Source organism: Dipteris shenzhenensis, chromosome 29, assembly GCF_047967505.1.
Source record: "Dipteris shenzhenensis isolate YYH24624 ecotype China chromosome 29, Dip_SZ_1.0, whole genome shotgun sequence".
Lineage (NCBI taxonomy): Eukaryota > Viridiplantae > Streptophyta > Polypodiopsida > Gleicheniales > Dipteridaceae > Dipteris > Dipteris shenzhenensis.
The window spans coordinates 45,221,256-45,246,802 of record NC_141624.1 but is presented as its reverse complement, the minus strand read 5'-3'; the positions used below and the strand labels follow the sequence as shown (position 1 = coordinate 45,246,802).

Genomic DNA, 25,547 nt, shown 5'->3' with positions numbered 1-25,547 from the left:
TTCCAGAACACAATGTGACCGAGAATTACACCATGTTTGACCCAGAATTGGCACTTAAGACGGTTCAGGGATTTGCAATATAAGAAAAACTTCTCTAGGACAACAAGTTTGAGGTATTTCAGGTGATCATCCCACGTCAAATGCATGCATATGTCTTCCAAGAAGACTTCTACAAAGTCTCTTAGGTACTCTTTGAATACCATGATCATCATCTGTTGGAAGGTGGCAAGCGCATTGGTCCACCCGAATATCATTACTCTAGCTACATACACATCTCACTCAATTGTTGCGAAGTTTGTTTTATGTTGATCTTGCAAGGCAATAGACACTTGGTTGTAACCAGAAAATTCATCTAGGAAGCCATTTGCTTCACAGTAGATAGGAAGAGGCAAGGCTTCCAAGCCTAAATCTGCGCATAGCAGCTGCAATTCCTCCCATGCATCTAAAAATACAGCAGATAAGTCAAAGAAGAAAAGATGCAACTATTGTCACAAGCCTGGATATGACATTTCAGAATGCAGGAAGTGCATTGCTTCGGAGAAAAAGAAAGCAGGATTGACAGTTAATGCCTCACATGCTATTGAATCCCATGAGCGAGCAGATGCTTCACATGCACATGCTCTTCAGGATGATTGGGCATGGGCTGTCCATTGCTCATTTGATCCCTCCAAAGCTGATGCACTCTTTATTGCTAATGACGCTCAGTCTTGGTATTTTGATAGTGGTGCCTCCAAGCACATCACATCTTGCAGACAGTTGTTTCATTCTTTAGCAGATGCACCTTGAGGGGGGATTGTCACATGTGCTAATAATGCTTCATATGCTGTAAAAGGAATTGGAGATGTGCAGCTCACATCCATTTCAAGCCATCTTGTCACTCTGACAAATGTTCTTTTTGTGACTAGAATTGAAGTCAAGTTGATTTCAATTTCAGCAATTGCCACTTCAGGTTTCAGAGTGATTTTAGATGGCTACAGATGCCTAGTTTATGATCTTCGTGATGACAATGCCATAGTTCTCGTTGGCACTTTGCAAAAGGGGCTTTATCACCTTGATCATCACTCAGCTGCACTTTCTATTGAAGCATTTGCTATTTCAGATTCACAGCTTGCTGAAACTCATCTTTGGCATGAGAGAATGGGTCATCTCAATTATAGAGCTCTTGCAAAGCTACATTCAGAGCAGATGGTAAATGATGTACCTCAAACTCACACAGTTTCCAAACATGTGTGTGAGGGTTGTCTTTGGGTAAGATGCATCGGTTTCCTTTTCAAAAGAATTGTCCAAAACTCTCACAAAGGAAATTACAGCTAGTGCACAGTGATGTCTTTGGCCCAATGAGGACAAATGCCATTGGGGGGTACAAATATTTCATGACTCTCATTGATGACCTCACAAGATATTGCTGGATATATCCTTTAAAAGACAAATCTGAAGTTTTCTTATGCTTTTAGAGGTGGCTGAATATGGTTGAGAATGAATCAGGATGCAAGCTTGTCACCCTCAACACAGGTATATGTCAAAGGAGTTTGATGCATTTTTGTCTTCACGGGGCATTATTCACGCATGCACTACTCCTTACACTCCTCAGTAGAATCCTGTCTCTGAAAGGAAAAACAGGTCCACAATGGAGATGGCCAGATGCATGCTTAAGGCCAAGTCTTTGCCCAATAAATTTTGGCTTGATGCAGTGATGTGTGCTTGCTGAATAGATCACCTACACATGCATTGAAGACTGTTAGACCTTATGAAGCATGGAAAGGCAGGAATGGGGGTCTCTTGTATATGTTCATGTACCATCTCAGCTGAGACATAAGCTTGATGACAAGGCAATCAAATGCATATTTATTGGTTACAGCCAGGAGAGAAGAGGGTATAGGTTATACCAAGCAAATACTGGGAAGATTATTGTCAGTAGAGAAGTAATCTTTGCTGAACATTCAGCTTCTCCTCTTGTGGACTGCAAAGCTAAGCCAGATGTTGACATGTTTGATGCCTTTGACTCTTGGTTACCTCTGCCTTCCTCAGAGGAAGACTTTGACCAGCAAGATGAGCCTCCTGCAGGCCCTCCAACCAGCAATGATCAGCCAGTACCCCATGCTGATTTGCAGGTTTCTCTTCCTGCACAAAATGATCCCTTTATTCATGATGCAGTGATTGAAGAAAGAGCTGTCAATAGACAGCAAAGGCAAGTTCCCAGATGGCTTCTTGATACATTGAGGGACATCAAACAAGATCAGTCTTTTACTGCCTGGACAAGATCAGGAAATAGACAGATGCATGGTCAATTTCCTGAGTTTGCACTCCTTGCTATAGCTTGCAATGAAGAGCCTTTGTGCCATAAAGATGCTTTTGACAGCCAATAGTGGATGGATGCAATGAAAGCTGAGTTACAATCCATTGCCAAAAATGACACATGGGAATTGGTAGATCTCCCTCCCGAAGCATGCCATTAGTACCTGGTGGGTCTACAAATTAAGAAGGAAATTTGATGGCAGCATAGATCGATACAAAGCCCGTCTTGTTGCCAAAGGGTATGCCCAACAACAAGGCATTGACTTTGAGGAGACATTTGCTCCCACATCCAGGATTACTACCATTAGATGTGTCATTGCCATTGCAGCCAATCATCATTGGCAAGTGCACCAACTTGATATCAAGACTGCTTTTCTTCATGGGGATGTGCAGGAAGAAGTCTATGTCACACAACCTTCTGGCTTTGAGGTTGTTAATTCTGAAAACAAGGTATGCCGGCTGAGAAAAGCCCTTTATGGTTTGAAGGAGGGCATGGTAATGCCAAAATTCATGCACACTTACTATCCCTTGGTTTCTAGAATAGCCCCATAGAACCCACTCTTTATGTCTGTGGGAGTGGATCTGATTTTTTAGTGCTGATTTTATATGTGGATGATATGCTGATCACGGGCCCAGATACTCACCATATTGCAGCTTTCAAGGCTGATTTGCAGCAGGTTTTTGAAATGTCAGACATGGGACAGCTCCACTATTATATGGGCTGGTATGTGCCTTGTAGGCATAAATATAGGCACTTATAGTGTTAGTGCCTTTTAGGCCACATAGGACACTTAGTCCTATGTGAGACCTAGGACACTTAGTCCTAGGTCTAGGTGCAAGTACCTTGTACTCTCTTTATCTATTATCCTAGTTGATGTGACGGCTAAGACTTGTGCGACTCTTTGCTACGTGCGCTCTCTCTTTCATTCAATCCTACAAGCGCATATACGTGCTCTGTCCAATCGTGGTCCTTTCTGTGAGCATTCCCACGTGGCACATGAACAAATAAATCAATAAATTCTCGGATTGACCGTGGTCAACCCTCTTTGACCGAGGTCAAAATAGAAAAACTATTTCTTTTCATTTATTGGGACATAAAAAATATCATCAGTTTTGGTATGTGTACCATATGGAAATTTTCATACGTGAAAGTATGACATGTTTCATACAATATGCTACTTGTACAAAAAAAGGTTTTTTAAAATTTCGTTGTGTTTTGTAGGGGTGCATTTAATTTTAAAAAGTAAAATTAAAAAACGGTGTGTCCCCTTCCTTCGAATGTATACCTATAATTATAAAATATACCAAAAAATTGCTTTGCCGCTTTAGTTGATCTAGTAATTGATTTCAATTTGGAACTTTGAGTTTCAATCTCTTTGTGTATCCTTTCTCTAAATCTGCCGTGTCCCTTTTTTACATTTGTAATGAAGGCCAAAAGTGGGTCAAGTTAGTGGGGGTTAGGATAATTAGTATTTGAGGGTGTGTGCTAGATAGAGGGGTCTAAATAGCTAAGGGAGTACTATATAAGTACCATCCTCTCAGGTACTTGGGCATCTTTTTGATGTGACGTCTAATTATATCTACTCTCCCTCCTCCTTCCTGCTTCTTGCTGCCTACGCTCACACACTCTCTCTCCTCCCTCTCTCTATCTCTCTATGCCCTCATCCTTCTCTCTCTTCCTCTCTCTTTCCCCCTCTCCTCTCTTCTCCTTCCTTCCTCCTGCTATTCTCTCGCCTTCTCCAAATCTGTCCCTTCCCCCTTCTCTACATTGGTATCAGAGCCTCGGACTCTGGCACCCTTGCTTTCCCTTTCCTGTACACCAATCTACTGGTGAACACGACGTGACAAATATGCCTCTCTCTGCTCCCAAGTAGCGAGGGAAAGCGCTTTCAGTGCTGCCTTATTCTGCGTTCACCCAGGTAGCAGATGAAGTTGTTGGAGAATGGACCACCGAGGACCACCTTACGAGCTTGAGTGGTGATCCAGAATCAGGTGTGTGCAGTGCACAAGTCCTTTGCCAAAACAAAAGTCAGCGAATCAGCAGCCCGAATCGCGTTGCCCCTTTCCATCGTTGACTGCCTCTCCATCCAGTTCTTCCGACAGTCTTTTGCCTGGTAGTAGCTTGTCTTACGCTCCAAATTTCAAACAGACCGCAGGAGCCTCTGTATGACGAAGGTGCATTCTTTGTAGTTTGATCATGAGGTCCTATTCACTTTCCTGATCCCAGCCGTTGTGTGCAATCAACTTCCTGCGCTGAGCTTGAATGGAACGACCTTTGATGGGGGAAAAGAATCGGTGATGGAGGGCAATCACCCGCGCCGTGCTCATCCCGCTCTTGTTGCGTGTTCACCTTACCTGTCACCATCTGCTGAGCCGTGTTGTCCGTCGCTTGTGCGACCCCGCCCACACCACGCCACCGTCCATGCAAGCCACGCCACTCCCCATGCTCATCGCATTCTCTCCACCATCCTCATGCCGCCTTCGCCGCGCCGCCGCTGACCTTTCCGCCTGCAAAGAAACCTTAGTCTGTTTCTTTTCCTAGGCTAAGTTAGCTAGGGTTAGGTCGGTCGGGTTAGGTCAGTTAGGTCTAGCTAGGTTAGTTTAGGTTTAGTCAGTTAGGTTTAGTTAGTTTGATTCTAGGTTAGGCTAGTTTTAACTAAGGTTAAAGGTTGGGTTAGGTTGGTCTAAGACAGTGCCCTAACAGTCCTAAAGGTCTTAGGCTAGAATTGTACTAACTATCCTAGATGACTTAGGTCTCACCCCTCCCCCCCCCAAAAAAAAAAAGAACAAAAAAAACTCAGAATTCCAACCTCTTTTAGGGGCTTTCCACAGCCCTATTTGGGCTCATTTGGACCCCGTTTCTGAAGCTTCTTCGACGACCCTTCTTCCGAGCCTCTTGATCACATTTCGAGCTTTGAGACAGGCAGGAATTGAGCACATGTGATGTATTTGGTGCAGTGGGACAGCAACAAAGCTTGGTCACACACTATGGGACAGCCACATGCCTTTGGAGGGAACATGGGGCAACGTGCCTCGACTTTTGGGCAGCTTATGCAGGGCTTTGAGCAGTATGCAGGAAGCTTAGGGAAGCTTCAACAGGAGGAAGATTCACAGCCCAAGGGAATCCTTCTAATCACCATCCATCATATGTTGTACCCCATTACATTGGATGTGTTGCATCAAGTATTTTTTCCGTTTGGGCTTATTGATAAGATTATCATGCATCAGCTTTCAGGTGGTCTCCAAGCTGAAATACACTTTGCCTCGTGGGCCAGTGCATTGCAAGCACAAAACACTCTGCAAGGTCGCAATATATATGACGGTGGTAGCACCTTACACATTCAGTTGTTAAAACCAACAGAGTTGTCATTCGTGGGGTCATTCCATGCTAAAAGTGGAGATACAAATGCCATAAAGCAGCCACTTGTTTTTGAAGCCATGATGCCTAGAGGTGTGATGGCAAAGGCTAAGCAGGCTGATAAAAATAGCCACCGAACATCTGAGGAGAATGCACATCTGCCAATGCAGCCCAACCATCCTATGCCTCTCACTCGTACACAGCCAAATCATGCTTCAAAGCTAGTGAACATGCCTTTGTATGCACGACACAAATCTGGTTATTTCCAGGCGATTACAGCTGCAAATACAAATGGGATTTTTGGAGATAGCCGCTTATATAAAAAGAGCAGCCCACATGATGGAGGCAAATATGGACAGCAAGAAAAAGTGGGCTGTTATATCTGTTTGCAAGAACAAAACTTTGATCGGGATGATGCCCTGGCACTTCAGCATACTAACACCTCTATGCAGGGTGATGGAAAATGGTTACCTGATAGTGACAACGAAGCAGGCCTGATGGGCGAAAAGTTAGATGATGAGCCAAGCAATGATGAGCAAGTCTTTAATAGGAATGAAGATGCAGATGTTGACCATACAGTTGCATGGACTCCACTTGGCGGTGTTGGGCAGTTTTATGGTGCATGGCGGTGCATTCTCTCTACATAGTTCCTCTGAGATGCATTCTGTCACTCTTTGTGTCTCGTAATCACGTGCCGTGAGGTCGTAGTTGGTTGTAGGCTAGGTGATAGCATAGTTGCCAGGGTCGTTAGTAGAGGTTGAATACTTTGTTTTGTATTAGCCAACAAACTCAGTAGAGTTGACACAGAAACTTGATGAATAATCAATGTTCTTCTTGAGTTGGTTTCATCATGATGGAGGGCAAGTGGCCAGGTAGTACGTGTGGACTTGCCCTCCCTACGCTTATGATGGAGGGCAAGTGGGCAGGCAGGTAGTACGTGTGGACCAAAAAAATTTAACACCTACGCTTATGAAAATGGAAAGGTAGAAATTCCAAAAGTAGAAGAACTAGTTTTGACTTTTCTTCGAGCTGCTGCTCCTCCCCGCTCCCTTGCTGCACCCTCTCCCTCAGCCCGTCCCTCCCTCTCTCCCTTGCCCTCAGCCCCTCCCTCTCCCTCAGCCCCTCCCTCCCTTCTCCTCCTCCCCTTCAGCCCGCCCCCTTCCAGCCCGCTCCCTCTCCTCGCCCTCTCAGCCTGCTCCTCTGCCCCCTCCCTGCCTGCTCCCCCGCCCCCTCCCTGCCTCTCCGCCCCCTCCCTGCCTCTCAGCCCGCCCCCTCCTCTCCCTCTCCTCCCCCTTCCCTTCACCCCCCGCTCCCTCTCCTCCCCCTCTCAGCCTGCTCCTCCGCCCCCTCCCTGCCTGCTTCTCCGCCCCCTCCCTGCCTCTCAGCCCACCCCTTCCTCTCCCTCTCCTCTCCCTCTCAGCCTGCACCGCCCCCTCCCTGCCACTCCCTCTCCTTCCTCTCCCTCTCCTCTCCCTCTCAGCCCGCCCCCTCCCTGCCCCTCAGCCCGCCCCCTTCCTGCCTCTCCTTCCTCTCCCTTTCCTCTCCCTAGCCTGCCCCCTCCCTCCCTCTCAGCCTGCCCCCTCCCCTTCAACCTCTCAGCCTCTCCCCTTTACCCCTCCCCTCCTCGCCCCTTCCCCCCGTTTCCTCCTCACCTCCTTTCCCTGTTTTCTACCCCCCTATCTCCCGCAGCTTTTTTTTGGAGCGGAAGGAGCCTCCAAATTGTTAGAGTCGGCCTCCTCACCTCGATTGGCGATGGATACTCCGTCAGCCAATCCTACTCCACCTCCACCGGCGGCGAAAACTATTACCTTTTCTAAAGACGAGTTGCAGTAGCTCAAGAAGGATGTAGAGATTGAATGCTCTACCACGTTGCTAGCATGCATCTTCGGGTCTCACCCCTCCAGATCCCAAGCCAGAGACTGGATGCTTGCGGCTCTCCCCCCAGACCTCACTCCACGATTGTTAGATGTTCGTCTTCTGGGACGAGGTTTTTTCCAGGTTGTTTTTGACACTCCAGAGGCTGCGAGCACTGTGCTCAAGGCTGAGTTTTTACACCTGGGACACAGGAAGATCTTCTTTGAAGCCTTTCATATTGGTTTTGACCCAGTGGAGGCAGATAAGGAAATCTTTTCGCTCTTCATCAGATTCCCTGGGCTTCCCCAGGTTTACCATTGACTTCTTTTTGTTATTGGGGAGCATTTTGGCGCAGTTGCTGAGATCCCACCCCTCCCTGGGTTGCCATTCACTGCAGCAGAGGCAACCAAGGCTGATGGGGTACCTAGAGCTAGGGTCCTCTGTAAGGATTCTAACCTCGAGATGGATCATGTTGTGATTCAGCGCTCGGATGGTTCCTTTTTTCGCTAGAGAGTAGAGATTTCAGCCAGACAGGACCAGTGCATGATATGCAGGACCATTGGACACTTTGCTAGGGATTTCCCCAGGAAGAAGAAAAGGCCCAAGAAGCCCTTTGGTACAGCTACCGCCCCATGGCCCCGACAGGGGGGACAAGGGGGTGGTATAGGTCCAGCACTTGCTCCTCGACCTCGACAGAGGGGTGGTACAGGTCCATCACCTGCTCCTCGACCTTCGCATGGCGGTCCTCCTCAATATGGTGGTGGTACAGGTCCAGCACTTGCTCCTCGGCCTCGACAGGGGGGCTCCTTGACCCCACCTACCTCAGGGGCACGCGACGCTCTCCAGTGGGTTCCGGCACGTGTGCAGATCCCTCCTTCAATTCACGAGGGTACATTAGTGGACTCTGCTTCACCTCGAGCTGTCCCTCTAGTCTCACCTCGCACAGTCCGAGACACTGAAGCTTCGACCTCCTCCTCGGTTGCAGCTTCTTTCCTAGATCCAGTGGTGCCAGACGCTCTTCTTGAGGCAGTAGAGGTCTCCACGGCTGGGCAGACACAGGATAGAGAGCAGTCCTCACTTTCTCCCTTGGATAGGGGGAAGGGGATGGTTTACACTATTGATCCTCTTCCCTCGGAAGGGATCCTTCGCACTCCGGTGTCTAGCTTACTTCACAGGAACTCGTTTTCAGCTTTGGCAGATGGTTCAGATTTCCCAGAGGAGGAGTTTGTGCCCGCTACTTTTGGGGAGCCAGTGATTGGATTTCCTGTTGACATGGCTTCTTCTTCAGGTGGCAGGGTTCTTTCCCCTGTTGATTTTTGCCATTAGGTCGGGTAAGGTGTTCCACTCTACATCCTCCCGTCAATGAGGATTATTAGTTGGAACATACAGGGCCTAGGTGGTGTCCCACATCGCCGCCGTAGACAGCTGATCTGGGATCAGCTTCATCCAGGTGTTACTGGGGGTTCCATTGATATCTTATTTATTCAAGAGCACAAGCTGGATTCTAGAGATTGTGCCAAGTCAGGCAAGTTGCTTTCTGGCCATACTTTTTGGTCGCCTGCCTTGGGCACCAGGGGGGGCACTTCTATTTCAGTTTCGCAGTCAGTTCTCCCCTTAGTTGTTGAACACGGAGTCATTATTCCCTCTAGAGCTCAGTGGATTATTTTTTTGATTGGAGGGTATAAGGTTGGTTTCCTTAACCTGTATGCCTCCAACATTAGAGGGGAACGTGTCCTTATGTGAAAGACTTTGCTCTCGTGGGCCCCCATTGTGGATTCATGGGTGATTCGAGGTGACTTTAACATGGTCGAGTTACCGTCAGACAAAAAAGGGGGTAGAGAAGGCGTGGAAGGTCGAATAAATCCCAAGTGTTGTTTTTGTACAAACTATCCATGTCTTCTTTCATAGAAGTTTGTCATTTCACTCTTTGGAGAGAGCAGCTTGGGATGCCTTCCTTTTTCACTTCTGTGGCAGAGATACTTGGTGGGATGATGCCTTTCTTATTCAGCCCCAATCCCTCCTACTCTCTTGGTCGAACAGGAGGCAGCAGATGCCTATTCATGCACGCATTGACAGATTCTATGTAGATGACTGGGCACTAGACAGAGGTGGATCGGTATGCATTGCTGCTGGGGTTTCCACTTCAGACCACTTTCCTGTTGTGCTGGCTATCTCAGAGCCTCACTTGAGAGGCCGGTTTGCCAGCATCAGGATTCCAGATGCCTTTTACACAGAGGAGGACCTTACAGAGGCAGCCCTGCAGATATGGGTTTCCCATGTCCAGGGTGGGCAGCCATATCCATCACATGTAGCCGCTGCCCTTTCTGGTATTAGCGACTTCTACTGCTCAGTTGCTTGTACCAGGAGACGAGATATTCTCAGACGTTAGATTGGTGTTCGCCAGCAGTTGGCAGCTTTGCAGAGGGAAGAGCAGAAACGGCCTTCAGATGCTTGGATTCAGGAGCGCCTTGCTGCGGCAAGGGCTCATCAGCAGTTATTGCTTGATCAGAGAGCAGAGTATGCCTTTCATGCACGGGAGTCCTTCTGGATTCAGATGGGTGGTAGAGTCAATAAACACTTTTTCTCTACTCTTGGCCCTAGACATAGTAGAGAGAGTGTATCCCAGCTTATTAACTCACATGGGGTTTTACAGACAGAGCCTGATGATGTCTTACGCATAGCTTCAAATTTCTATGCCACCCTTCTTACTGCTGATCCTGAGACACATGATAGAGAGGATGCTAGACAGGCTATTTGGCAGAGCATCCCTGTGTTGGTGAATCCGGGTATGCATGTTCTACTTGATGCACCTTTCACCAACACAGAGTTCGGGACTGCACTTTCAGCCCTTCACAAGGGTAAGTGCCTAGGTTCGGATGGCCTCACCCCGTCTTTTTTCATTGCATTTTGGGATATGATTGGAGACTATATTACTTCAGCCCTGCAGGCCATTTGGGACTCTGGCGAGATGCCTGGGTCGCTTACAGAGGGTCTCATCCACCTTATCCCAAAAGGAGGTTGCAGAAATTTAGTGTCCCAGCGGAGGCCTATCACACTTCTGGGAACTTGTTACAAGATTCTGGCCAAGGCTATCAGCCTCTGATTGCAGCCCCTTCTCCCTGATCTTATTCATGACACTCAGACGGGATTTGTGCATGGTAGAAGCATTTTTGATAACATTTTCTCTTTCTGGGAAGCTTCAGAGTGGGCCATGCAGAGTGGCTAGAATCTTGCCATTCTACTTATGGATTTTGAGAAAGCTTATGACAGAGTAGATTGGGGTTTTTTGGAGGGCACCCTTCTACGCTTTGGCTTTACTGATGCTTGGATCAGAGGTGTTTCCTCTTTGTACAGATCAGCCCACAGCCAGGTACTTATTGGTGGGGTAAGGGGTGAGAGATTTCAGATTTCGAGATCAGTCTGTCAGGGATGCCCCCTTGCTCCTTTCCTTTTTTTGTTCGTGGCCGAAGCTACGAGTATCTATGTTAGATCTCAAGCTGACATCTTTCGGCTGAGACTTCCCATCAGAAGGGAAGAGGAGCTACTTGACAGTGAGTTGGCAGATGACACATCAGTTTACTTGGATGCCACTCCACAGACGCTCACTTCTTTCAGGACAGCATTGGATTTATTTTGCTTGGCGGCAGGGGCGCAGATAAATTGGCATAAATCCAATGGCTTTTGGATCAGTGATGAGGACACTCCAGTTTGGGGGCTTGACATAGGATTTACTTGGGTCTAGAGGGGTGAGCCTATCAGGTATTTGGGCTGCCAAGTCGGCTTGGATATTTCTACCACGCAGCAGTTTGCTCCCGTTTTGGAGAGCATCAGAAGGAAGCTTCTTTTTTGGAGCTCAGCCAAGCTGGATCTTGCCTCTAGAGTTGTGGTGGTCAACCAGGTCCTCTTGGCCACGGCCTGGTTTGTTTGTTCATGCTGGTGCCGTTCTAGGGACTGCATCATTCAGCTCAGAAGAGATCAGAAACTTTCTTTGGAGTGGGCTTGATGGCACAGCAGATGCCTTAGCCAGGATGGCTTGGGAGACCCTCATCCTCCCTACACAGGAAGGGGGTCTCAATATTATTGATCCAGATTTACAGTGCAGAGCTTTACTTTGCAAGATGGTGGTGCGGGGACTTATGCTAGGGCAGGAACCGTGGAAGGACTTTCTTATCAGCAGCATACAGAGGTGCACACCTTCTTCAGGAGGAGACTGGATGAGCAGTGTTAGGTGGATCTTCACCACAGCACACCTCAGATCACCTTCGTCCCCTCTCATGGTTGCCATTCTGAAAGCTTGGGTCAGTTTCAGAAGCACTCTTTGGAGGATTCCTCCTTCCTCTCGAAAAGAGATTGATAGGCAACCCATCATGTGGAATGACAATATTTTAGATGATCATGGCAGACCACTGGTGCCTCACTCTACATGCAGTAGTCCAGGTGGGAGAGGGGTCCTGCATCATCTATGGGGTCTTGGAAAGCTTTCCGTAGGCTTCCAGAGGAGACTAAATCAAGGTTGACAGGACATCTCAGAGGGAGTGCAGGGAGGATCTTGCAGATTGAGGTAGCCCTTCCAGAGGTTTGGGTAGACACAGATGATATGCCACTCACTTCCTCCACTTGGGCAGGTACTTTTACGAGAGGCGGTGTTCCGCTTCAGGTTTTGGCCTTTTGAGATGCACATGAGGATGCTTTGGTTTTTAGTGTCTAGGATGGTGGCAGATTGCTCAGGTCCACAGAGGACATCTTGCTTGAGTCTGCTTTTCAGCCTATCAGGGTTGTAGGTCTTTTGGTGCAGGGATTAGATTCAGAGTGGTTCCTAGATCCAGACCCCTGGCTACTCTCCACCGGGTCTTGGAGGCTTTGGCTCTATGGGGGAGTTCCCATCAGGTATTTGCAGTGAGACCCCGGAGAGTGGGAGTGGATTGACACATGGCATCGAGAGAAGAGCTGCTCACTAGGTGAGTATACGTGGGAGTTCTACGTCCTACACTTAGCAGCCATAAGGGGAACAACAGCATCACACAGGAGTGCTATAAATGCAGAGGAAAAACTTTGGAAGGATGTCCTCATGCTGTGTACAGCACATCAAAAATATTGTTGTCATGTATTGGCACTTGCAAAATTTGAGGGGATAGTTTTCAAAGGGCAATCGAAATTTGAGCTCTTCAACTTATATGACATGTAATGGTTGTTAAGACACTCGTGTCTTATGATAAGACACTTAAGACACTTAAGACACGTGTCTTACCTGAAGACACTCTTGCATTTTATTTTTTTTTGGTGGGTGGGGAGTAGCAACACACATTGAGTTTGACTTAGCCATGCTATCATTGATGGTGACTTTGGATCTAGCAGTGGCAGTGACCTCATAGATTTAGATTAGGATGAATCTTCAGAGATTTGAGTCTTCAGAGTCGAAAGCTTCCTTTCAATTATATGTATCGAGATGCAGTTTTCATTCATGTCACATGTGACAAGATTCAATTGTCAGTTTAAACCTTTAAGTACTCAAAACTTGTGAGCTCTTCAGTCGTGAGTCTTAACTTTAACTTTTAAGTCTTGAGTGATGAGCCTTGACTCTTAACTACATTGTACAAGTGCATTGTTTCTTCTTGCATTATTTAAGTGTAGCTTATTGTACTTCTAGAATCTAGCAGCTAGCTATGCTAGCAAGTTGCACATTTGTATACTTATACATATATTAATTAAATATTTATTATTATAACCGCAATGGCGTGTGTTACATGTCTTATCTTTAAGACACTTTAGACACTCGTGTCTGAAGCGTGTCTAACGTGTCGTGTCTTAACGTGTCTTACAACCATGACATGTATATGAAGCACACAACAGAGATGCATTCATCTAGGACTGAACTTAATGGTGGGGATGGAAACCTGGCCAAGCATGTGGATTGCAGGGATAATGCCAGATGGCAGAGCCCTACAGCTGATTCTTAAATATTCATGATCACTGCCAATGACAAAAGCGGCATCTACGTGGTACAACCTGAAACTGACAGCCAAAGTTATGCAGATAATGCACAGCAAAAGGAAGATGGCTGTTATGACTGTTTTGCAAATGGGTATTATAATATTAATTGATGACAATCAGCCCTTGCACAACCACATTGGTCTAAATACTTACTGTCCCCAGGAGTACATTAGTGCACAACAGCAACGTAATGCAGATGTGCAACTTGATGGGAAAGCACATGGAAGTGCTATTGCAGGAGACCAAGGTAAGTCTATAGTTGGGGATGAGGAAAACTTGTCACAACAGAAGTTGAGGATCATGAAGAACAAAGGGCCTCTTCCTGAGGGTGGTGATCTCGTATGGCACGATAATGCTGCATCCTTGTCAGCAGAGCACCAAGACACACTAACGCATGGAAATTTCATTGTAAACCCCACACAAGGTGCATTTTGGGCAAAGGGAAGAGTACTCATTACACAACCAGCCAGGTCCTTCCATCTGTCGAAAGCCTATTAGTAAGCAGTCCACTATGATCTTGCCCATAGGAATTTCTGCTAGAGACTTCCACCACCAGTGACTCTTCCAAGGGGTGATATCCTTGAGTTACATGCAGGGGATAGAGACCAGTATTCACTACCGCCATTTGGCGTATCCCAACCTCATGTGGATGCTTTTGGGGAAGCATATCCCTCCAGCACTTATTTCTCGGCTCTATTTCAGCACGATGCCTGTGAGAGGAGTTGGCCTTGATCTCAATCAGATAGTAGGCTTTACATAGAGTCTGGACAGCCTCGAACGCAGCCTGGACAGATTTATGTGGAAGGACGCCACATGCACAATATGTACATGAGTTTGCAGGCCAAGTGGGACATTGATGATGCCTTGTCAAAACAGCACCATGCCTATGTGGGTGTACCATTTGAAGTTGGGGATAACTTGTCTTTCTTGCATTATGGCAGTAGCTTGGTTGGACAAGTGTGTGGTACAAACTCAAATGATATTTTGGCAAACCATAGATTCAAAGGAGGAACCCATGATCTTAATAAGCAGGGAGAATGGTTCTCAGCTTTGGAAGGAGATCTCAGATTTTATCCAATGGATAATGATGGCAAGATTCTTTATGATAGCATGCATCATGTCCAGGCTTGGTTGAAGATGAGGATTTCATCTTGGAAGCCCTACACACGTGCTGATTTCAAAGACCTTATGGGTGTCATGGTTAGAAGGAAATTACAGCGGTCCAGCCCGGGGTTGAAGGCCTTACATGTGAGGATTGAAGATCCCTGGAATGGTGAGGAAGCACAAGAACTTTTGGAACTGTTTGAGCCTGAATATAGCATCTATAATGAAGATGATGGTTAGTTTGTTGCATTTGGGCAACATAACAGAGCCAGAGATGCAGTGGATATATGGAAAAGCAATGAATGCTCCCAATGTAGGTAGAAAGCGACAGCAAGGCATAAAGAGGAATGCAAAGTAGACTTCATGGAGACGAGCAATGGCTATATGATTGTGGAGCTTATTGATGATGGGCATGCTAAGTGGGATCAACGCCTACATGACCCAGGAGGTGCCATGACATCTATGGAAGGGAACTATTGGACTTTCCCTTTTGACCCAGGTGGCCTGCATGTTGGAACATGTTTACTCTACAGCAGGAAGTTTTGGAGTTCAACCATCACTTGCAATTTTAAGGACAAAATTATATTGAGCGGGGATGGTTTGTAATGAAGGCCAAAAGTGGGTCAAGTTAGTGGGGGTTAGGATAATTAGTATTTGAGGGTGTTTGCTAGATAGAGGGGTCTAAATAGCTAAGGGGGTACTATATAAGTACCATCTTCTCATGTACTTGGGCACCTTTTTGATGTGGCATCTAATCCTATCTACTGTCCCTCCTTCTTGCTTCTTGCCGCCTATGCTCACACACTCTCTCTCCTCCCTATCTCTATCTCTCTATGCCCTCATCCTTCTCTCTCTTCCTCTCTCTTTCCTCCTCTCCTCTCTTCTCCTTCCTTCCTTCTGCTATTCTCTCGCCTTCTCCAAATCTGTCCCTTTCCCCTTCTCTACAACATTGGTATCATGGCCCTTTCCTTGGATTTTGTACCTTTCTCCTCTTAGAAAACACAGGTGCAGGTAGAACCTTGCAACTCCGTGAATAGACCCTATTGCAACTACTCTTTTCTAGAGGGGTGAGGGACATGCGCTTCTACTTTGGAATTAGTGACACAACGAATAACTGTCGGTCGTGCGGGCTGCGCTGTCCTCAGCACAACAGGAATCCAATGTCTTGCTTGAGTCGCTTCATGGTTTTGCTGTGAGCACATAAAACAAATCAATGCACCAATAAATAGTCACACGATGGACCATAAGCAAACTTTTTAAAAAATCTTTAGGACTCACAAGATGACAGCGGACCATAGCAAATCAAGGACAGAATGGCACTGATGATTTCTCTACAATGATTGAACGGACCTAGTCTAGAACACACAAGGCAACAAAGTAAGATGCATCACAGACAGAGTCTATACATCCTAAGTAGGCACTAACCTGCTTGGAGTTTGTAGATGACACAACCTTGTATGTAGAGGGCACTACAGCGAGCTTGGAGAGAGTCAGGGGAGCCATGGCTATCTATTGCGAGGCCTCGGGTGCACGGATCAAATGGACAAAATCCATCGGTTTCTTTATAGGCTCTGAGGAGACACATGATATTCATGAGGGGGGGAGTGCCTTTGGCTTCCGTTGGATACTGCGGGGCAAGGCAACGGATGAGTGAGATTGACCTCGCCATCCCCGAGTCTTGGTGGAGGGACTCCACTTGTGGATGGACAGTAGTTGGTTGGGTCAGTTTTCTTGGATTGGGGTTCCCTTGAGGATGATGATCCAACGAGGCAACAATCAGCCCGCCGGTTTCTTCCGCGTAGGACTTGGAGGCTTGCTTCGGGCACTCACTGAGAGAGACCTAGAGATGGATGGGAGTCCGGATGGGATTCATTGGCAGATGATCAGAGTTGTGGGCCGGTTGGGGAAGGAGTAGCACATTCATCCCCCCAGCATCTAAAGCAGGACGCTTCCAGATGGCGCCTTTGGCTTTGGGAAGGTAGGCCCTTGAGGGAGGTCCAGTGGGATCCGGGAGAGTGGTTTTGGCCTTCTAGGGTTGGCCTGACAGAGCGGGTGGACGAGGTGCCCTTCTTTTCTTATATCACCCGGGTTGGCAGGAGGCTCCAGATGGACAATTCAACGTGAACCCCTTCGAGGGAGAGGCATTGGGTGGCCCAGAGGGTGCCCCAGGAGGTCTGTTCTAGGTTTTGGACTTGCCTTTGGTCTAGTCTGCGACCAAGGAAGATCTCCTACTTCTTCTGGTTGGCTGCCCACGGAGGCTTGCTCATAGGCCCATGGTCAGAGCAGATGTGGGTGGAGGGGCAGTGTCATTGCTACTCTGCTGGAGTTGTGGAGTTGATCCTTCACTGCCTTTGGAGCTCCCATAGCGCAGTGAGGATTTGGATGGGAGCCCTCAGGATTATTACCCACATGCAGAGCCTTCAGAGGGACTACACTTGGGGGATGGTGGCCTAGTTGACTGAGGGAGGTCATGCGTTCCAGATTGATGAGGTCTCTCTAGCCTACCGGATACAGGGGCAGAGCATTTAGAGGATAGAGCTCCACGAGGCGGTTTCTCCTACTAGCCCGGATCGTCATTCCCCTCCGGAGGATAGCGCGTGGGAGGTAGTAGCCAGTGTCACGGTGTGGAACATTTGGGTTGCTCATTGTAGTCTGGTGATGGGTGAGCATCCGGTTCCACGCTCGGCTACCTTGGTCGTCATTTGGCAGGATATCATTTACACCCTACACTCCACCTAGGAGCGTGGGGCCCCAAGGCTCTAGGGCAACTGTCGTGAGACGCGCACGTTTTTGCAAGGATTGGCTTGCAGGAGTTTGCTACATATTCACTCCGCGAGGGATTCACTGGTTGTATAGCCCCCCCTCCCCACCTGGCTGTTAGCCCCTGTACCAAAGATCCCCTAGGCTGTAAGCTGGGTTTCTCTGGAATAGGCTGGTTTTCTTTCAGCCTTTTTGGTTTTTTTCATACTGAGCACCTTCGGGGCTGCTGTTTTGTAGGAAGTTTTTCAAGCATTAATAGAAGGTTACTTTCTTTGGAAAAAAAAAAGTAGGCACTAACCAACCTCTAGGCACTCAGCCCTCTATAAAGCCAGTGTCTTTACTGCCTAGTTTCCTAACCTAAGGCAAACCCCCTTTAGGGGTAATGTCACACCATACTATAATTGGTGTAACACTTCTAGATTTACAATATCCATTTCTTTGATTATGTTTGAGCTTATCTTTCGTCATCCAAAACCATTTTCATAAGTATGCTTCCTGAGATGTTCAGCCGACTTTTTAAAATATTATCTGACTTGCTTTAGAACAACAAGTTTAATTTTGGTTTTGAGAATCCACAGATGTGTCATTTATCTGTATGTATGCTTTTTTTCTGCACTTGTTTTAATAGCTTTTATGAAATTTAGCTAACAACAAAAATCTAAATTTGTACGATTGGATATATTCCAGTCTAACAAAGGTATACATATAACATATAACTCCTTATGGTCTACCTTTCAACTTCCAATGCTGTAGTCCAAGCTACCGTGTAACTTATGGTACTACATAGAACTAAATTTATGACACTGAAGAGTTAAACCTGGTTGATTATACTCCAGGAATACAGTTTTGTAGGTGATTTCTTTTTACTCACAGTAACTTGGGAGGATCCAAGCCTATGTTGAAAGTGGCTACATTTTTGTGCTAGGTACCTGATGGTGGTTTGTATTTTGGTATCAACAGAATGAGCTAAGCCGAATTAAGATGGAGACAGGAATCTTGGATGAGCTTGTACGTGAGTACTGTGTTTATCGAGGTCTGATTGATTGCGTTTCAAGTTCAAGCTCCTGTACAAATTCTCAAAGCACCCTCATTGTGCCAGATCTTAGTGATGAAATCGGTAGCTCAGCAAGGGATGGAAATCAGCAAGTCAGGAAATTTAATACTCCAATGGACACTTCTTCTGAGGATGCAGCTGTCAATACACCTAAGTTGGCCAACATTACATTTGAATGTCGTTCTTCTATAGCAGAATCTAAATGGGAGTCCGATAATGTCAAAGCATGTGGACAGGAGGCAATCACTGGGGAACAGTTACATACTTTGTCAGAACATAGAGCAGCTGGCGATGCTACAGATGCAGAGGAAGCAACGATGGAGGAGCATCTAGACACTTTCTCAGGACAAAGTGCAGCTGGTGAAGATACAGGTGCTAACATTTCTGCTGCAAGTGAGAGCCTATGCAGCACGAGTGGACCTCTGCTTAGTGATGGTTCAGTTTTTGTAAAGCAGAAGCATAAAACAGTCCGACAAAAGGTACGCTCGAGCGCTTCTCGAAAGAGATGGAAAGGAAGACCTGCACTTGCACAGACTGGAAATGAGCAACTTTTGCATTTGGAGGGTGGGCGATTTACCTCAACTTTCAGTGATCAAAGTAGGGAAACCCATGACATCAAGATTTTTATTGAAGAAGAGAAGGTAATTCCTTTGCTTAAAGAAGTAATAAGTTTGATTCAGGTTGCTATCAGGCTTCTTTTGACTATTTACTTTGTTTGCGTTTTTTGGGCTTTTAGGTGTGCAGCTAACAATGCCATGTTTTGTTTAACTTCAGCATCATGAAATTGAGAAGTATGGAATAGCACTTGAGATACGTGATTTGGCATGTGAAGGGATGATTGATGAAGTCATTCATGAAGTGAAGCAGCTGAATCCTCAATTTTTTGAACATAATCCACATTTGCTTTTCCAATTGAAGCAGGTGTGTATTTGAACCTTTTTTTTTGGTCAGGGAAATTTTTGGTGGATGGTTTCTCGCTCACATTTTGTATTTTCCTTGTGTTCTTGCAGGCGGAGTTCTTGAAGCTGGTGGAAACTGGTAATTATGCTGAAGCTCTTGGTGTAGCACGCTCTGACATGGGCCCTCTTGCAGCAAAATATCGTGATCTACTGAAACCATTAAAGGAGACTGTGTTAGCTTTAGCCCGGCCTCAAGGGGAGGCGCCGGTGAAGCCAACTTCTCCATCCTTACTGGCTACAGCTCTTCAGGTCAGTGAGAAGTTTTTTTACCCTGTCTATGATACTGTTATTTTAGATACATGTTTACACCCTGAATTTTTGTAAGGAAAGTGTTGAGGCCACAAATCTGTACGGTGAGGTACGCCTTGACCACATGACAGGTACCTCAATGGACCATATGAACTCACACAAGAAAGACAGCTTATAGCATCCAACTGTTTTGAACAAAATTTTGAGGACTGGACTGCAAAAGCTCCAGAAGGCTATGATAGTGGTTCCACAAAGGAGAGTGGATGGTAAGTTCCCTTTTTCACAGCCTACCAAGGCATAGTAGGTGGGCATAAAGGCTCCTGGCTAGCGACCTGCAATACTGGAACTGCTTTAAAAATTACTTCAAGTGTCCAAACGGAAAAGTAGTGGCCAACAGCCAAATGTAGCTTGCTGTGCAATCTGGTTAGCCTAGATGGCCAATCTTGTGAGGGACTTCACCATGCGCTTATGCATAATAGCTGTAAAGGCCATTGCCTTCGAGTACTAACCCTAAGTAAGCAGCCATTACAAACTAATAACCGTTGAATGACCCCCACCATCACGAGCTACCGTGTGATTGTAAGAACTTGCATCCCACATCACATGCCCTCAGCCCGAAGGATGACCCCGCTAGATCTTGGCTACTCGAAGGCCTACAGGTCCTATGTCAATTGGACTTCATGCCCTAGGACACCCATGAGCCCCTAGGTTGTATTTATAAGCCTAACTGCACTACGTCAATATTCAATTCCCGTTTTGGGTGTTATGCCTTAAATAACCTTGCTTCTCCTAGATTAGCCTTGCTTTTCCTAGTCCATGGGGTCTATACCTCGTCCATTGTAGCTCTAGTCTCAACCTTATATTATTCCTCATCTGTATTGTGCCCTAACCCTTGGCCACTTTTTTAGCCTAGTCTCAACCAAATCTTGGGTTAGATTGTCCATAAACCTAGATCTAACTAGATCCTAGCTTTAGCCGTGTATTTTTCAATCATGGTCAAGCCTCAGTCAATTTTGCTAGGGACTTAACATTCTCTTTGCCTTACAAAAGATTTATGTCCTCGTAGAAGATCAAATTAAAAGATGCAATAAATCAATATCCATCTAATGATTCTTTGAATCATACCTCTCCTCATAAACTGGGTTGCTCAATGGGTAGGACCTTGACATGTGAGCAAACCGCTCCGAAATGTGTGCAGTCTGCACACAAAACTGTCTGCTGCAGTTCACCAGTACAATATATGTATAACTATAGTACCCACCCAATTATCCTCTAGGTATTATGAGATGTAGAAGTTGAGAATCCCTTAAGTCGATATTGAAATTGTAACAAAGGTCAAATTTACTTAGTTAATTTGTAGCCTTCAAATGGCTTTGTAAGTAATAGTACTTTTAGTAGGATGGCTTAATGTTGCCACGTGGCATCGTAGGGCAGCCATTCCATAAGCATAGTGGTAAAATGGGCCCCTGTTACGCAGGTCTATACCTATAAATGGGGGCCCTGTTGTTACCTTGTACTCATATCATACTTTGAATACCAATTAATGAACAATCATTCGAGTTGAGCCCTGTTTTAGCTCAAAGCTGAACTAGGAACTCCACTTCTAGACTAGGAATTTATATCCTAGCTTGTTGCTTGTGCAGCCCCTCAGAAGCCATGGATACCCTCAAGGTTTCCAAGTACTTTTTCCGAATAATTTGCATATGGATTCTCAGTTTGAATCATAGTTCAATGAAACGTTTCAGAACGTGGAAATGTGAAACATTTTGAAACGTTTCAATAAAATAGGTGTAGTTTCAGATTGTATTTTTTGGTCTAAAAAATATAATTTTTATGCCCTGCCTTATACAAAGTCTTCTGTAATCTAGTTTCTAATCTATAGACTAGCAGACTATCTACAAGAGTGAAACTGAGAACTTGATTTCTGTCCAGACTCCATGGTTGTGAAAACGGAAATATGATAAAGTTTAAGGCTTGAGCTTGTAAATTGTAATCTGAAATCTGATTTTTTGTGACCTATCTAGTATCTACTCAACTGAAATCTAAAATTTAAAGGCTTAATTCAGCTTTGTAATCTGGCCTCTATTCTAATTTCTAGCATTGGCCATTATAGGCTTCATTGAGCTTTCTAATCTGGAGTATATAATCTATTCTAGCATTAGCCATTATAGGCTTTCTGTCAAGTCTTTTTCGGTGTTTTTAGCTAGTTTTGCACAGTTTTAAATCTAATGGATGCTCAAGTATGTGTGGGTGTGTGGATTTGTATGTGTGAGAGAATAGTTTTATACTATGGTCTACACCACTGTTGGGCGCTGATGACGTCAGGGGGGATGTCATAGTAGCTAGTCCGTGCTATGCGTGATGGAGTTTATGGTTTTCAATCTTATGAGTGACTATCGTGAGATTGAAACTGCACTATGTTGTGTTTTTAGAGGAGGAGTTCGGGAATGTTCTTGGATTCATCTAGGTATATGCTTCGGCCATATTAAGGACATGCAAATTTCTTCTTTTGAAGTTTTCGTCCAAGTTGCGGCCTGCTGGTATTGTGATAATTCTTTCTATCTTAAATGGTGCGTTGACCTATCTAGTTGCTTGTTTGGGAGAGACTAAATTAAAAATGTTTAGACTTCACAAGCAGTTGTAGCTTGAATGAAGAGATTTTGGGCTACTTTTTGATTAGCCTTCTCCTTTAGTGCTAGCCTTCGTCATGGCTGAGTCTGCCCTTCACCTCTAGAGTGCCGACAGAGACTCAGTACAAAGACTTTGTATAAATGGATGCTCAAGTATTTGTGGGTGTGTGGATTTGTATGTATGAGAGCATATTTTTATACTATGGTCTACATCTAGTGCCTAGTGTTGGGCATTGATGATGTCAGTGGGGATGTCATAGTAGCTAGTTCCTGCGATGCGTGATGGAGTTTATGGTTTTCAATCTTATGAGTGACTATCGTGAGATTGAAACTGCACTATGTTGTGTTTTTAGAGGATGAGTTTGGGAATGTTCTTGGTTGGTATTGCGATAATTTTTCTATCTTAAATGGTACATTGCCCTATCAGCTAGATTTAGTTGCTCGTTTGGGAGAGACTAAAATGAAAATGTTTAGACTTCACAAGCAGTTGTAGCTTGAATGAAGAGATTTTGGACTACTTTTTGATTAGCCTTCTCCTTTAGTGCTAGCCTTCGTCATGGCTGAGTTTTCCCTTCACCTCCGGAGTGCCGGCAGAAACTTAGTACGAAGACTTTGTATAAACAAGTATGTGTGGGTGTGTGGATTTGTATGTGTGAGAGCATATTTTTATACTATGGTCTATACCCACTCTTGGATGTTGATGACGTCAGTGGGGATTTCATAGTAGCTAGTCATTGCTATGTGTGATGGAGTTTATGGTTTTCAATCTTAGGAGTGACTATGGGGAGATTGAAACTGCACTATGTTGAGTTTTTAGAGGATGAGTTTGGGAATGTTCTTGGATTCATGTAGGTATATTCTCTGGCCTGTATTTATGGCTCTAGGTATCCCCAGCCTAAATTGGCAGCTCCTCCTTTGAATGCCCATGTGTCACCATGCATGACTGCTTGTGCTACATGGCAATAGGTTGGTGCATCTGGGCCAGGTGGTTGGCGGAGTCCTATCCAAAGGGACATTGCCAAGTCAATCCTAGGTGGGGAAATTTTTGTCTGTCCTAGCTACCTTATTTGTCCTAACTGTCCATAACAAAGGAATATGCCATATCGGATGTGTCCGGACTCCATCCTGTGCTAACTTGGGTCTCAAATTCTGGCATAGGCCAACCTTTCGTTAGACTTGGTTTTCATGCATTGGGGACGTAGTAGGCATGACTGCAGATGGAGGCGAGGCACAAAGCTTCCGTTCAGTCAAACTAGGGCTTTGCCCTCCCAGCAGAGACTCAATGCAGAATATCCATCATTCTGCAGATGGCTCGTAGGTATGACACGCGGGCCTCCTAGCTAATCCTTTTCCGGGGTAAAAGCTTGCCGGTTCTGATTCCTGCAAAAGCTTCCAGGTGAGTGCGATTCCCGGTGTACCAGGCTATCCACCATATTGTTACTGAGTTTTTTCCTGAAGTTTTCATTCTCATGGATCTTCATTTTTATCTTTTGCAGTTGCAATAGTGTTGAGTAGATGGTCTGTTTTTTCAAGAAAATAAAACAAAGAGGATGCAGGCTTTAGAAAGCACCAATGGGCATGTTGTATAGTTTTCTTGAGATTGGAAGTGTATAGTGAAAGGCATGTAATCTCAAGTGGATTTGTTCATGCAGGTTGCTTTGGGTGCAAGCCTTGGGATTACTGAGCCATCATTGATGAAAATAATGCGGGCAACCCTCTACACACACACTGAATGGTTCAAGCTTCAGATGTGTTCTGACTCATTTGCAGAAATTCTGAAGATAAATGACTTGAAGGAAATAGAGTCTACTGGTCTAGGAAATTCATGCCAAGGCACACAGCTAGAAGCAAATGCTGCTGCATGCTCTCAACTGACTGCTCCAAAAAATGGGGCCACGCCCAGTGATGGAAGCTTGTCCCAACAACCAGACTCATCAAGACATGGAGCTCTCTTTGATGATGGTTCAATTTTGACGGTTATGGTAAGTTTCTGAAGTTCATTTCTGCAGCATGCTTGATTCCCATTGAACATGTGACACTCTTCGTAGGTCCTGACTCTAAGCATGAATTTTTCTTTCAGGAATGGATGGCTCTGCCAAGGGGAGATGCAATACAGCTTCTCGCACAGTATGATGGAAATGTAGAAAACGTGTTTGAACATATTTTGTCATAATATCGACGAGTTTCAAAGTTGTGTGTATACTTTGTAATGTCCTATTAGAGAGAACAAATTTCTAATATTAAGCAGACAATTTCTAGATTGTTCAATCATGGACACTAGAAAAGTATAGGGTTCACATTCCTGAGAGTTAGTGAAGTAGCCACTTGGATGAGGGCTACTGGTAACTTTATATGGATGTACCAACACATCCTCCATCATAGATACTCTGTTCATGTAGGCCCTAGGGTAAGACAGAGCTCCTAATCTGTGTATAGTTTTTCTTAGTACAATTTTCCATAGACTGACTATTAAACGGATTTTGGAAAGTAGACACTGCTTGAGCAGAACCCAGAGGCTTGGATTAATGATACTGTTGTGTACTGTATCTTTTTGTTGAGGTATGTTAATAAGAATATAGGATGGTTGTAGTTTAAATGTTACATAGACTGTGGATTGGGCAACCTGTTTTCTGTCTTAATGCTATGCATGTTTCCAAGTTGCTCATACACCTTCAAATTCAGATGAGCTTTAGAGACTCAAGAATAGAAAAAAGGTGGGGAGGAGGGGGGGGGGAGGGCAGTGTCGCGGGGCTCATAAGCAGTGGGAGGCGGTTATCAAAAAATTAAAAGGGTTCTCAAGTAACCAGCCAACACTGTTACATTAACAATTCAGACTGGGAGCTAGAGTGCCCCTGTATCGAGACAAAGACACATATTGGCCCCAAAACCTTGGCGCCCCTTTCGGTATTTCTTTAATTAAGTGAGAGCCCCAGAATTCCAGGCTACATAAAGGATACAATCTATCTTACATCCGGGGCATTCCACATACCTTGCATAGCCTTTACTGTTCACTGCTCCCACCACTCCTGGCAGTAGGTCTTCATTTAATCCAGGAAGCTTGCACTCAGCTCGGAACTGTCTCTAGTAACCACACTTGGCGACACAGTTCTCCATAGCTGTCACTAGTGCCCAAATCCATCTGCCCAAAGTATAGGAAGAAAGCTTTCTCAACTGTACAGGACTGCTACTACCTATAGTCTCTCGCCCAATGCACAGCAAATATCCTGATACTTCAACTTGTTTCCCATAAGAGAACTAGCATCACAGTGCATCCAACGCTATGGCAGTCAACC

The 25,547-nt window shown here is 45.5% G+C and overlaps 1 protein-coding gene across 4 annotated transcripts in view; it reads left to right on the top strand.

The window, feature by feature from the left end:
* LOC147882915 (Ran-binding protein in the microtubule-organising centre protein) overlaps window positions 1-24,764 on the top strand; it is a 108,836-nt gene extending 84,072 nt beyond the window's left edge. For 3 of the 4 annotated variants that reach the window (XM_087400366.1, XM_087400368.1, XM_087400369.1), the window contains 5 exons: window positions 18,323-19,057; window positions 19,191-19,337; window positions 19,427-19,624; window positions 23,907-24,236; window positions 24,335-24,764. In XM_087400366.1, the coding sequence (XP_087256492.1) occupies window positions 18,323-19,057; window positions 19,191-19,337; window positions 19,427-19,624; window positions 23,907-24,236; window positions 24,335-24,427 (1,503 nt within the window). In that variant the 3' untranslated portion in view covers window positions 24,428-24,764. The remainder of the gene's footprint in view (window positions 1-18,322; window positions 19,058-19,190; window positions 19,338-19,426; window positions 19,625-23,906; window positions 24,237-24,334) is intronic. The other variant, XM_087400367.1, reaches the window with a different exon arrangement.
* Window positions 24,765-25,547: the final 783 nt, after the last annotated feature.